This window comes from Olea europaea, unplaced genomic scaffold, assembly GCF_002742605.1.
Source record: "Olea europaea var. sylvestris unplaced genomic scaffold, O_europaea_v1 scaffold199, whole genome shotgun sequence".
Taxonomy (NCBI): Eukaryota; Viridiplantae; Streptophyta; class Magnoliopsida; order Lamiales; family Oleaceae; genus Olea; species Olea europaea.
This window is the reverse complement of record NW_019237766.1, coordinates 393,462-407,187: the sequence shown is the minus strand read 5'-3', so window position 1 is coordinate 407,187 and position 13,726 is coordinate 393,462. Positions and strand designations below refer to the sequence as shown.

General features: G+C 37.2%; 1 protein-coding gene across 1 annotated transcript; it reads left to right on the top strand.

Moving 5' to 3' along the window:
- The first annotated feature begins 252 nt into the window (after positions 1-252).
- Positions 253-2,677, top strand: LOC111379443 (chalcone synthase J-like). The gene is made up of 3 exons (XM_023002817.1): positions 253-526; positions 1,071-1,763; positions 2,230-2,677. The coding sequence occupies exons 1-3, from the start codon at positions 349-351 to the stop codon at positions 2,529-2,531; spliced, it is 1,173 nt and encodes a 390-aa protein (XP_022858585.1). The 5' UTR covers positions 253-348; the 3' UTR covers positions 2,532-2,677.
- The last annotated feature ends 11,049 nt before the right edge of the window (positions 2,678-13,726 follow it).

Here is a 13,726-nt window from a genome sequence, read left to right as displayed (position 1 = left end):
TGGGAGTTGGTGGCTGAGGGCATTGATGATGAAAATGGTGAGACGGGAGAGTAAAAGATATTTCCTGGCGAGTAATTACTTTGAAAATTAGGTATCAAATGGAGGGTTTGATAGCCAAGTACGAGATAAACCGGACCGGGCCGGACCGGGCTGGTACGTCCGCCACGTGCCACCCGGCCTCTGAAGTTGTTGAGGAATATTCACGTGACTCTCAGCTACCAATGGCCTTCTTCGGCCTTTATATATACTCAATTGTAACTCTTCACTCTCACACTAAAACATTTCAGTTCTCTCTCCGACAAGCGTAGCCAACACCTCAGAACCTAAAATTCTTAATTTCAGTCGAAAATGGTAACTGTCGAGGAGTTTCGCCAAGCTCAAAGGGCTGAAGGGCCCGCCACCATCATGGCTATCGGGACAGCAACGCCGTTGAATTGCGTCGACCAGAGCACTTATCCGGATTACTATTTCCGCATCACAGATAGTGAACACAAAACTGAGCTTAAAGAAAAATTTAAGCGCATGTGTAAGTTACCATAAGAAGTCTTGAATTGATAGTTTTCCCTAGGGACATGTTTTCTAAGAAAAGTTGAAAATAATTTCTTTAACTTGCTTCTTAGGTTATTTCTTTTGAGTTTGTGCATGCATATCTTCATTAATCTTTCTAAAAGTAGAATGCTTCGCGATGCTACACGGCGGTGGCGATGCTACGTAACGTTAAGTTGTTGCATGGAGGCTTATGAGTGTTTGAACTGTCAGAAGTAATTCTTTTACATTAAAAATGCACACGACACTTGATTTACTGTTTTAACTATGCTTTATGCTCAAAATTCAACGAAATGTCACCATGTGACATTCTGTAAATCCTTTTGTACATCTCTGATGTACATGTAGTATTGCTTTTGCTCTGTCTATATTGTTATTAGGCTTTAATTTGCTACCTTTATGATTAAGAAATCACCATGCAATTGAAAGCTTTTCTCAGGTTTTCAATTCGATTGGACAGTGTTAAAGAAGAAAAATGAATATCTACTATTATATTGAACGGTTAACGTATAACAAATTTGCAGGTGATAAATCGATGATAAAAAAACGTTACATGCACTTGACAGAAGAAATTCTGAAAGAGAATCCTCACATGTGTGAATACATGGCACCATCACTCGATGCAAGGCAAGATATTGTGGTGGTGGAAGTGCCAAAACTAGGCAAGGAAGCTGCACAAAAAGCAATCAAGGAATGGGGCCAGTCTAAGTCAAAAATCACCCATTTAGTCTTCTGCACCACCAGTGGGGTGGACATGCCCGGCGCCGACTACCAACTCACCAAGCTCCTCGGCCTTCGCCCCTCCGTGAAACGCTTCATGATGTACCAACAGGGTTGCTTCGCCGGTGGCACCGTCCTGCGCATGGCTAAGGACTTGGCAGAGAACAACAAAGGGGCACGGGTTCTTGTAGTGTGCTCGGAAATTACTGCAGTTACATTCCGGGGACCGAATGACACTCATTTGGACAGTCTAGTTGGGCAGGCACTGTTTGGCGACGGCGCAGCCGCCGTGATTGTGGGTTCTGACCCGGTGATCGGGGTGGAAAGGCCACTTTTTCAGCTCGTTTCAGCCGCACAAACTATATTACCAGATAGTGAAGGTGCCATTGATGGCCATTTACGTGAAGTTGGATTAACATTTCACCTTCTCAAGGATGTTCCGGGATTGATATCGAAGAACGTTGAAAAAAGCCTGACTGAAGCATTCCAGCCTTTAGGTATTGTTAAACCTTAACTCATTTTAAAAATTTCATATCTCAAAAATAATGAGAATCACTTTCAAAAAATAATTTTTTAATGAAAAAGTGACATGAAAAAAAGTAATTAAGTATAATTTATTATTATTATTATTATTATTATTATTATTATTATTATTATTTACAAAATATATAATTCATTCATAAACTGTCAAACTTTATTTTCGCCTACACATTTTAATTGATCTACGAGTTTTATCCATATATTCAACAATCATTTTTATCTATTATAAATTAAAAGTTTAAAATTTCTTCACATACAAAGGCTTATATCTGCCACAAATTCATCTTTTCCATCAAAAGTCATCTCACATCCACAAAATATAAGTGCGTGCCTATAAAATTTGATCTCCCAAATTGGACAGCTCTGGTGTCATGTTAAACTATTTTAATTGAAATTTATTTATTTAAATTTTGTCGTTGTCAGGTATTTCTGATTGGAATTCAATTTTTTGGATTGCTCATCCTGGCGGTCCAGCAATTTTGGACCAAGTTGAAGCAACATTAGCCCTAAAACCCGAAAAATTGCGATCAACTAGACATGTGTTAAGCGAGTATGGGAACATGTCAAGCGCTTGTGTGCTTTTTATCTTGGATGAGATGAGGAGGTCCGCCACCAAAGGGGGGATGAGTACCACCGGAGAGGGGCTGGACTGGGGTGTTTTGTTTGGGTTTGGACCGGGGCTAACGGTCGAAACCGTGGTGCTGCATAGTGTGCCAATTTACTAGGCAAGTCAGAAATAAATTTGGATGTGTAATAACGACCGTATTATTTTGTTGTTGTTTTCGGGTAATTGGTTGTTGATTGGCTTTTCATTGTATGTGGAAGAACTTTCAATATATACGTGCAATTAATTCTTTGATCAAATTTTAAATTTCCCTTGTTACACAATATTTAGGATGAGAATTTTGAATTTTCTTCTTTATAGTCAATCACCTTTTTTTCTGATTATTAAAAGATTCTTCCACATCAAGGGTACAATAATTTAACAATAAAAATCTATATAATTTTCATAAAAAATTATAATGGAGGTGATAATTAAATTAAATCCTAATACTACAAACTCTCTAATTCTAAATAAAAATTTAATTCCACATAGGGTTTTGATCACTAAATGCCTAAAAATCTCACTTATAAAATTCAATTAAAGAGTTTATTTGGAACTTTAAAATACTTTTTTTTTTTTTCATTTTTTGGTATTTTACAACGTATACGTAGATAACATACATTTGTAACTAAATTATCATTTATATATAATTTGGGACTAAATCTAAACAAAAAATAATAAACCATTAGTATACTAGTTCTTATTTGAAACTTCATCTCAATTGAATTTGTCACTTGAGATCGATACCCAGCTCAAATGGTAAGACGAAGTCTTACTAGGTCAGTGATCTCGAGTCTCATTTGTGAGGGGAGGGTGGAATTTAAAAATAAAAAATAAAAAATTACTCAATTCTCAAATGATTGTTAAAAAATATAAACAGAAGAAGTCGATCTGTCCCGTTCATTTGAAGACATAATATAATTATATTTATTATTACATACAGCGACATATTATTGGTACATTAAATCCTCAACTATATCATGTCTAGTTGGAACCCCACATTAAATGTACATTAATGAAGTTAGAAAACGGCCAATACCATAAACAATAATATTGTAAGAAAGATTCAAGTAAAAATTTAAATAACGATAAACAAACACTAGTCCTAGCAGTTCTAGACTTCTAGTACATTCATTCCACTTACACATAAAACCAATTTAAAAAAAAAATAAATTCACAAATAATAAAGACCCCTAAATAAATCTCTTCAACATTTAATTCCTCAGCAAAAATATTCAGAAATAATTCAGAATTGCCCCCCCCCCCCCCCCCCCCCCCCAAAAGACCCCCCCCCCCCCCCCCCACCAACCAAAAAAAAAATAAAAAAAATAATTAACGTCTATTCCATGCCAGAAGAAGAAAAAAAAATACTCCTTCGAAATTGCGTAATCTAATTAGGGCCATGCTTGGTGTACATTACGCCAAGAATTATTCATCTAATTATATTCTTGACAACCATTGGAACAAAGTGCGCGTGAAATTACAATACTATAGAAGTGTTCACCACCTGTGACGAATTCCATGACAATATATATTTTCATTTTCCGGCCAAAACTCAGGTTGTTTTAATATCCATCCATGGAAGTCGAGGTCAATTACATAAGATTTTCCCAGAGTTGTTTGAGTAATTTATATTTTGAAATTTATATTTTGGAGAATGAAGATTCGGTGATTGATAAATCATTAATGGGAGAAACCTTCAGCAATGCAATGGGAAACACCAAATTCTTGGGTTTTCTAAAGTATTGATTTTTTGTGTTTACGAACGAACCAATTCTAATGATTTTAATGGTTATTTTTAAAACAGTCAAACTAAAGCTTGAGAGTTTATTATTTATTGATTTTGAAATTCTTTTACAAGTAAAATTATATATATGCTCCTTAGTTAAATTTTCAATTTATAATTTCTGGTGTGAAATTTTTTACTCATAAGTGATATTTTGCTTATAATTTTTTAGTTATTATTTTTTATATATAAGCAATTATAAGTTAAATTTGTACTTTTCTAAAATTTTTACACAAGTGAATAAATTTTATATTTTATAATGATTTTTTGTCTTATTAGTAGATTTTTATTTTTAAGACAAACGTGAGAAACAAAAGTGATTTTAATCTTAAAATTGACTCTTGACTTATAAATAAATTTTTTAATTATAAAATAATTAATTTGCTTATAAATAAATTTTTTAGTTAACTTATTTTTATTTCCAAGATAATTTGAACAAAATAATTTTTGAAAATAATTATTTTATAAAACGTAAAATTAGAAGAGAATATGAGAAACAAGTGGATTGATAGAAATGATCAAATTTATATTACATCGACTTTGGGTGGCTTTTAAATCATTCACACGATGCCCAAGCCCTAACAAGCACTGATTTTTTCAACTTCATAAAAACGGTGCCAACCAAAACAAGATAAAATTGGTGGTTTGAATCACATTCCACACGAATACTATATAGTCTATGATTGGACCTTGGGTGCTTAGATACTGTGCTCTCTCGATAGAAAATAAATGTTGGAGTGAGGACGTAGGAGCTACTTCCTATGAGAATTAAGAGTGATTCTCTAGAGTATTCAAATAAATTTGGAAAGTTCATGGTCGAAATGAACAAAGTCTCGAGAATTCAATGATTATCTTAGAAGTCATGCGTATATACTATTGTCTCACTTTGCAGCCATAACGTGGAGGTTAAGACATTGTGTTGGCAAACTTTATATATATAATATAATAAATCAATGTTCAAATCGGAAGATACCTAAACTTGCAGAAATTCTTTTACACTCCAGAATGATATTTATTTTTATTTTATTTCTTTCATATAGGGGATTGCTAGATATCCATATCAAATATATTATTTTTGAAAAAAATAATAAAATTAGATAAGATGTTTGATTGGTGAAAAGTGTGAAATTTACGTGGGAGGTTTTGGAACTTGATCTTTGGCCCCTTTGAATAAATAATTTTTTTTTTACTATTACTTTAATCATTTTAAATTTTTTATTTGGTCAAACTAGTCAGTAAAATATAGGATGTTAACGAGTCGCAAGCTGAAATGCCAGGCTCGAGTTTGGCTCGAGTAAAATTAAGTTGGACATTTTTTCCCGAACCGAGCCAAACAAAAACTTGACCAAAAAATCGAGACTTGACCCGATCTTTCAACAAGGGCCTTGCCGAGTTCGAGCCTGTTCAATTTTTTTCTTTTATAATACATAGGAAAGCAGCACAAGTGTGCTGTCTTTTTAAAGGCAGCTACAAAACTGCCTTTTTAAGTCTTTTTCGTTTTTTTTTTTAATTTTACTAGCCGGCTAGATGATCCACACGGGCCAGCTCGGGTTCGGCTTGTGCCCTAAAATGGGGCTTGGCTCGAGCCTCGACTCGGTTCTTTCGAACTTCGAGTTAGGTTCGTTCGGGCTTTTTTCGAGCCAAACCACGGGTGGCTCGAATTGACAAGCCCAATTTCTATCCCTAGTAAAATATGACAAGACGACGCAGAAATAGTGAGTTTATTTGAAGGATGAAAAATTTGATGCATGAGATTCTTCTAATTCCTTTATATAATCAAACATCGGCATAAGTCCAATTGAATATCCGCTGAATTACATAGATGTTTTAACCATCAAATGCTTTGTAACTTAGAACCTATTGATGCAGTACAATTTGATTTACTTGTTTTTTGCAAAAGAACTAACAAAAATACCCTTTTATTTCTACGATTGCAAAAGATCTACTAACATCTCCTACTAACACTATAGTTTCGGAGTCTGTTTTTAACTAATACAAAAAATACCCTTTTATTTCTACGATTGCAAAAGATCTACTAACATCTCCTACTAACACTACAGTTCAGAGTCTGTTTTTTAGTGCAGGTAAACAAATTATGTCCAAGGTCAGGAACAAACTTAAAGAAGATATTTTGGAAGTCCTAATGTGCGTAAATGATTGACAAGATATTCATTTTTGAATACAACATAATTATACTGAAATCGCGTATAGTCAGCTAAATTATAATTAATGTCACCATATAATCGAATTTTGTCATTTTCTTAATAATATCTTGATTTTTAAAAAGTTTGTATACATAACAAGTTATTCTTATATAATTTTAACTTTGTACTAAAAGATTAAGCCCTTGTTTGAGCCACATTCTTGCCAAAAAAATATATTTCTGAATAGTGTATTGATGAAAAATGTGTAATTAAAAAATTAAGAAATATTTTGGATTTGCGTGTAATATTATTAATGATAAAGCTTCATAAGCAACTTTGGCTACTGCATTTTTGATGCAGGAGGATCTGAGTCGAGTGATGCTAATTTGTCAGATAACACGATGATAGCGCTGAGATACCATGAGATGGCAGATCGGCACAAAGATGGAAAGTGAATCGCAATTATTTTCTTGATTGGGGGAATTAGACACCTTTTTGGTAATTTGACCATAACTTTGGCTACGATTATCAGAATCGTTATTATGACCCCAATCCGGAAAGCTCTCTTCGGCGCGCACGTTGTGGCCACCGAGCATACATCAATTTCGAGCCCAAAATCTGCTTTTTTCCTTTTCGAAATTCAATTTTTAGTTATTTTTTGCTATTTATGGTAATATTTCGTTTTCCTTTTTTCATATGTTAGAAAACTCAAATTGAGCCAATTTTTTGGCAATCTACTTCTTTTACTTAATAATTTATTCTGGTGTAATTTCGAGATTTTTCCATTTTTGATAATTTTTCAATAATTTTGTATTTTGCAGCTATTTAACCCAGCTTGTGGGTTAATTTTGGTCGTTCTCCATTATTAATAATATTGAGTTGATTTCAAAGTATTTTCTCTTGTTTTTTGGGCCTTTTTCTTTCGTTTCTTTCTTGCGAATCATTTACTACAACAAGTCAATATGATAATCACTATCTACCCGGCGTCAGTTGGTATCAGAGTACCAGCATCTTCTTGGGAGATAAATTCCATCGGTTATAGTGGTTGGTGGACATGGTCGTGGTCGTCGAGGGCAAGTTTCGATTGAGAAAGTCCCACACCGTGATCGTAATATTCAGGACGTGACGACTGAAGATTTGCAGAGACAAGTTGCGTAGTTAACCTAACGTTTGGCGGAGCAGGAGTTCTGATGTGGAGGGTCATGATTTCAATACCAGTTTCAAAAACCCGTATCACCATCATGCTCGAGTTTGGGAGCATCGTTGATGGGAGGATCGTCATGTGGATCTCAGTTTCAGAGTGGATATGCCTGAGTTTTTTGGTACGTTGCAGGTTGAAGGATTTATTGATTGGCTGAATGAAGTGGAGCGGATTTTTGAATATAAGGAGGTTCCAGATCGTGTCAAAGTGAAACTGGTCACCATCAAACTCAAAGGTAGAGCATCTGTATGCTGGGAACAGTTGAAGCGTTCACGGGAGCGACAGGGAAAATCCAAAATTACTGACTGGAAGAAGATGAAAGGGCACTTCCTCCATTTCGGCTATACTTAAACTTTGTTTCAGAGGCTTCATTCACTGAGGCAAAGCGTGAGATCAGTCAATGATTATACTGAGGAATTCTATCAGCTGGTGGCTCGAAATGATTTATTTGAGACGGAGGAGCAGATGGTAGCACGGTATTTGGGGAGGGGGGATTAAGGCAGTCCCTACAGGATGTTCTCAACCTTCATTCATTGTGGATGGTTTCTGAGGCATATCAGCAGGCACTTGCAGTGGAGAAATAGCAGAGTAGGAGGCCAGTGGTCAGAGGTGAAGGTAGTCAGCCAGTTCGCCCTCAAGAATCTCGTCCTGCTTATCAGCCACAGCGGGACAATTCCAGCTCTCAAGTATTAAGTGTTTCAGGTGTGGTGAATAGGGGCATAGAGCTACTGATTGCAGAAGCTTGCTGGTCAGAAGAATAAAAATCTTCTGATTGAGGAGGATATGATAGAAGAGTTCGAGGAAGTTGGGGAGCCTGTGTATGATGATGGTGAAGATGAGGACGTGCTATATGGAGATGGCTAGGAGACCCTGGTCGTTTGAAAGAGCCTGCTGACTCCCAAGGGCGATTCAGGGGATGATTGGTTGAGGACCAACATTTTCTACACAACCTGCGCGGTTGCTGATAGAGTCTGCAAGCTGATAATTGATAGTGGTAGTTGTGAGAATGTAGTGTCTGAGGAGGCTATTGAGAAACTGCAACTGAAGATGGATCGTCATCCCAAACCATACAAATTGTCTTGGTTGAATAAAGGCAGTGAGGTAACGGTAGAAAAACGGTGCTTGGTGTCTTTTTCGATTGGAAAAAAATATTTTGATAATGCCTAGTGTGATGTGGTATCAATAGACGCGTGTCATGTTTTGTTGGGATGACCTTGGCAGTATGATCGCAGCGTTATTCATGATGGACGGAAGAATACTTATTCTCTTAGCATCAAAGGGAAGAAAATTGTTTTGGCGCCTCGCAGGGGAGAAAACATCCCTACCCCGGTAGTTAGTAATATCAATCTACTTTTTATATCCAGGTTCTTGGTTGAGGTTGGGCGTGAAAAAATAGTTTATGCTTTAATGCCTTGTGAAAATAGTGCAGCGAATGTGGATTCGGAATTACCAGCAGAAGTGCAGCAACTACTGATGGAGTTTTCTGACTTGATGTCGGAGGATCTTCCTCCAGGATTACCACCTACGAGGGAAATTCAACATTAGATCGACCTTATTCTGGGGTTGAGTCTACCAAACCGACCAGCATATCACCTCAGTCCCAAGAAAGCTGAAGAGTTGCAGCGACAGGTGGTAGAATTATTGGAAAGGGGCTACATTCGTGAGAGTATGAGTCCTTGTGTAGTTCCTGCTCTACTAGTGTCGAAGAAAGATGAGTCGTGGCGTATGTGTGTTGACAACAGGGCAATTAATAGGATTACAGTGAAGTATAGGTTTCCAATTCCCCGCTTGGACGACATGTTAGATCAATTGTCCGGTTCTAAGGTCTTCTCAAAAATTGACCTTAAAAGCGGGTACCACCAGATCAGAATCAGGCCTGGAGATGAGTGGAAGACCGTGTTCAAGACATAACATGGATTGTACGAGTGGATGGTCATGCCCTTTGGACTATCCAACACACCTAACACTTTTATGAGGTTTATGCATCAGGTTTTACAGCCTTTCATGGGGAAATTTGTGGTAGTCTATTTTGACGACATACTTATTTATAGTCCGACATGGGAGTCACATTTTAATCATCTTCGTGCTGTCTTTGATGTAATGAGGACTGAACACTTATTCATCAATCAGAATAAGTATTCTTTCTTCACAACTTCTGTAACTTTTTTGGGTTTTGTTGTATCTACTGATGGTGTTCATGCAGATCAATCCAAAATTGAGGGAGTTTTGTATTGGCCCAAGCCAAAAACTTTGCACGATGTCAAGTTTCCATGGATTGGCATCCTTCTATCGTCGGTTTATCAGAAACTTTAGTACCTTGATTGTTCCTATCACAAAGTGCCTTAAAGGGCATGATTTTTAATGGACCGAGGAGGTAGAGGCTAGCTTTCAGTTGGTTAAGCAGAAGATGACAGAGGCCCCAGTCTTGGCACTTTTGGACTTTGAGAAGGTGTTTGAGGTAAATTGTGATGGGTCTAGAGTTGGTATTGGTGGTGTTCTGAGTCAGGAGGGGTGTCCAGTAGCCTTTTTCAGTGAGAAGCTATCGGGATCGAAGAAAAATTATTCCACTTATGACTTGGAGTTCTATGCTATAGTTCAGACCCTGAAGCATTGGCGTCATTATCTGGTACAGAGGGAGTTCATCCTTGTTACTGATCATGAGGCCTTGAAGTACATCAATGGTCAGTACAAGCTGAGTAGGCAACATGCAAATGGGTGGCGTACTTGCAGGAGTTTACTTTCACACTAAGGCATCAAGCAAGAAGTTTGAATCGAGTAGCAGATGTATTGAGCCGTCGCACATTACTCCTCACCACCATGAGCACCAAGATTGTCGAATTTGAGGCATTTCCTGATATGTATGCTGCAGATCCTTCATTTGGGAAGATAATTCGGGAGGTAACTAATAATCACCGACATGATTTTATTTTACATAATGGTTACCTGTTTCGTGGATTGCAGTTATGCATTCCGAATTGTTCACTAAGGCAGCAGATTATTAGTGAACTTCATAACAAAGGACATTTTGGACGAGACAAGACATTGGCATTGGTCTCTTCTGATTATTACTGGCCCAAGTTGAGCAGTGATGTGGCGCTTTATGTGGAGCAGTGTTATGTATGTCAGCGGTCTAAAGGAGCTCTTACTAATGCTGGATTGTACACACCGTTACCCGTACCTGAAGCTCCTTGGTTTGATATCAGCATGGATTTTGACTTGGGCATACCTCGTTCACAGCGGGCTTACCTCGTTCACAGCGGGCGATGGATTCCATTCTTGTTGTGGTTGATAGATTTTCAAAGATGGCTCATTTTGTGGCTTGCTGGAAGTCAATGGATGCTACTCAGATTGCTCATCTTTATTTCAGAGAGATTGTGCATTTACATGGTATTCCATAGTCCATTACTTCTGACTGTGACACTAAGTTTATGAGTCATTTCTGGAGGAGTTTATGGGAGAAACTTGGAACGAAGTTGAATTTTAGCAGCGCATACCATCCCCAAACAGATGGTCAGACGAGGTGGTGAATTGGAGTTTGGGAAATCTTTTGAGAAGCTTGGCAGGGACTAAATCGAAGCAGTGGGATTTGGCATTACCTCAACCAGAGTTTGCTTATAACCGGTCGAGGAATGGAACCACCGGATTGAGTCCTTTTGAAATTGTCTATGGTCGGAACTCATCCGGGGTACTTGATTTGGCTCCAATTCCACATGTAGGTCGCTTTAATAACAAAGCTGATGAGATGACTGAGCATCTTCGGGGTGTCCATGAGCAGGTGAAGCTGTCCATACAGGATAGTAATACTAAGTACAAGGCTCAGGTAGATAGTCATCGACGCCAGGTGTTGTTTGATATTGGTGATTTTGTTTGGGCAGTATTAACTCGTAATCGTTTTCCAGCTGGGAAGTACAATAAGCTAAAGGTGCGGAAGATTGGACCTTGTGAAGTGCTGTAGAAGATCAATGATAATGCTTACAGGTTGCGCCTCCCTAGCCATTTGAAGACCTCTGATGTCTTCACTGTGAAACACCTAAGCCTTTGTTTTGTGGAGTTCGATGAAACTACTGTGAACTTGAGGGCGAGTTCTTTCCAACCCGGGGTGACTGATATAGGAGGATCCAAGTCGAGTGATGCTGATTTGTCAGATAACACGATGATGGCGCTGAGATACCATGAGATGACGGATCGGCGCAAAGATGGAAAGTGAATCGTAATTATTTCCTTGATTGGGGGAATTGGACGCGTCTTTGTTGAAATTTGACCATAATTTTGGCTAGGTTATTAGAATCGCTATTATGACCCCAATTCGGAAAGCTCTCTTTGACATGCACATTTTGACCACCGAGCTAGGCATCAATTTTGAGCCCAAAATCTGCTATTTTTTTTTTGAAATTTAATTTTTAGTTATTTTTTGCTATTTATGGTAATATTTTGTTTCCCCTTTTCCATATGTTAGAAAACTTGAATTGAGCCAAATTTTTGGCAACCTACTTCTTTTACTTAATATTTTATTCTGGTGTAATTTCAAGATTTTGCCATTTTTGGTAATTTTCCTATAATTTCGTATTTTGTAGTTATTTAACCCGGCTTGTGGGTTAATTTTGGTTATTCTGCATTATTAATAATATTGAGTTGATTTTAGAGTATTTTCTCTGGTTTTTTGGGCATTTTTCTTTCGTTTCTTTCTTGCGAATCATCTGCTACAACAAGCCAATAGGATAATCACTATCTTACCCGGCGTCAATTTTCAACATCTTTTAGTGTGGAAAAATATGCTCATACTTTATATATTTTTCCATCCAGAGAGACACGTGACTTGTAGCGGAGAGCATGAGTAGAGCCGTCGAGTTTACGAGTATACATAGGCATAATAAGACCTCTCTTTTGAGCATATTGTTGCAACAAATTTTTATATATGTGCAACTTGACTTCTTACATTATGATAATGTTTTCTTTTTTCCTTCAGAAGATAGATTGTCAAATATATGAGAAGGAAATGTAGCAAAGAGTTACTTTTTCATTTAAAGTATGAGATTGACTACAAGAATAAAATTAGCAACTTTTTCCTTCAGTATGGGACTACGAATGAAGGTTACAAAAAGTAAATTGAACAAGACTACGTATAACATGACTCTAATTGAATATGTTAATCTTACAAAGTATAGGACCACAAGTATTGAGGAAATCCACAAGAATGGTATGTCCTTAGACAGAGTGCATAAAATATTTTTTGGTTGTTGAGTTTTTAAAGGAAAACGGACACGTCTCTTTATGAGTTTTAAAGGATAGTAGTTTCCAATGCTTCATTCCATTGCTCCTAGAAGCGGGTTGCAACAATAATTGTCGATCCCATAAAGTAGAATTATGGCAATTCAGGTGTATACTAGGCGGACGATCGCCTCAGTGGTTGGGGGTGAGCTTGGATCTCCACTGTTGATGCTTTTATTGACAAAAATGAGGAAGACCCTGGCACCGTACTTACCAAAATTAAAAAAGAATCTTTTTTTACTGGTAAATGTAAATTTCATTGATCAAAATTTCATATACAAGTACACCGTGCATACTCGGACAAAAAAAGCCAATGTTACGTACAATTACTCCGGGCATACCCAACACTAAGGACTCGAAATGGATCAAGACATCCAAATACAAAGAGAACATAACTTTATATACATGTGTCTCGATCCCTCTCACAATATAATCCAAGTGAGGTGAAAGGTCTTAAAAAATCTTCATGTTACACGCTAACCAAATGTAGTAGATGGTACTTGCAAGTGCAATCCTCTTAACCTTGCTGAGACTTGATGTCCCACGGGCCTTTTTTTTCATTCACTTTAAAGTACTAGCAAATGTTGACATGGATCTTCTGATGAGCCACTGTCTAATGTTCCCTTATAAGGAAGATGTGAAAGAACATTCAAAAAATGAGTAACGGTTTGTTTCCGCCATATGCCCACAAAGAACACAATTACAATCGATATCCAAATATTGAAATTTGTCTTTAGTTAGGAGTTTAGATTGAACCGCTAACCAAAGCAAAAATGAGTGCTTCGATGTTATGCAAGATCTCCAAGCATCAGCAGATCGAATCCTCTTTGTACTTCTCGACCGGAAGTAATCATAGGTCATTTTTGTGCATAATTTTTCACCAGTTGACCAGGCCTTAAATCTATCCAGAATTGCCT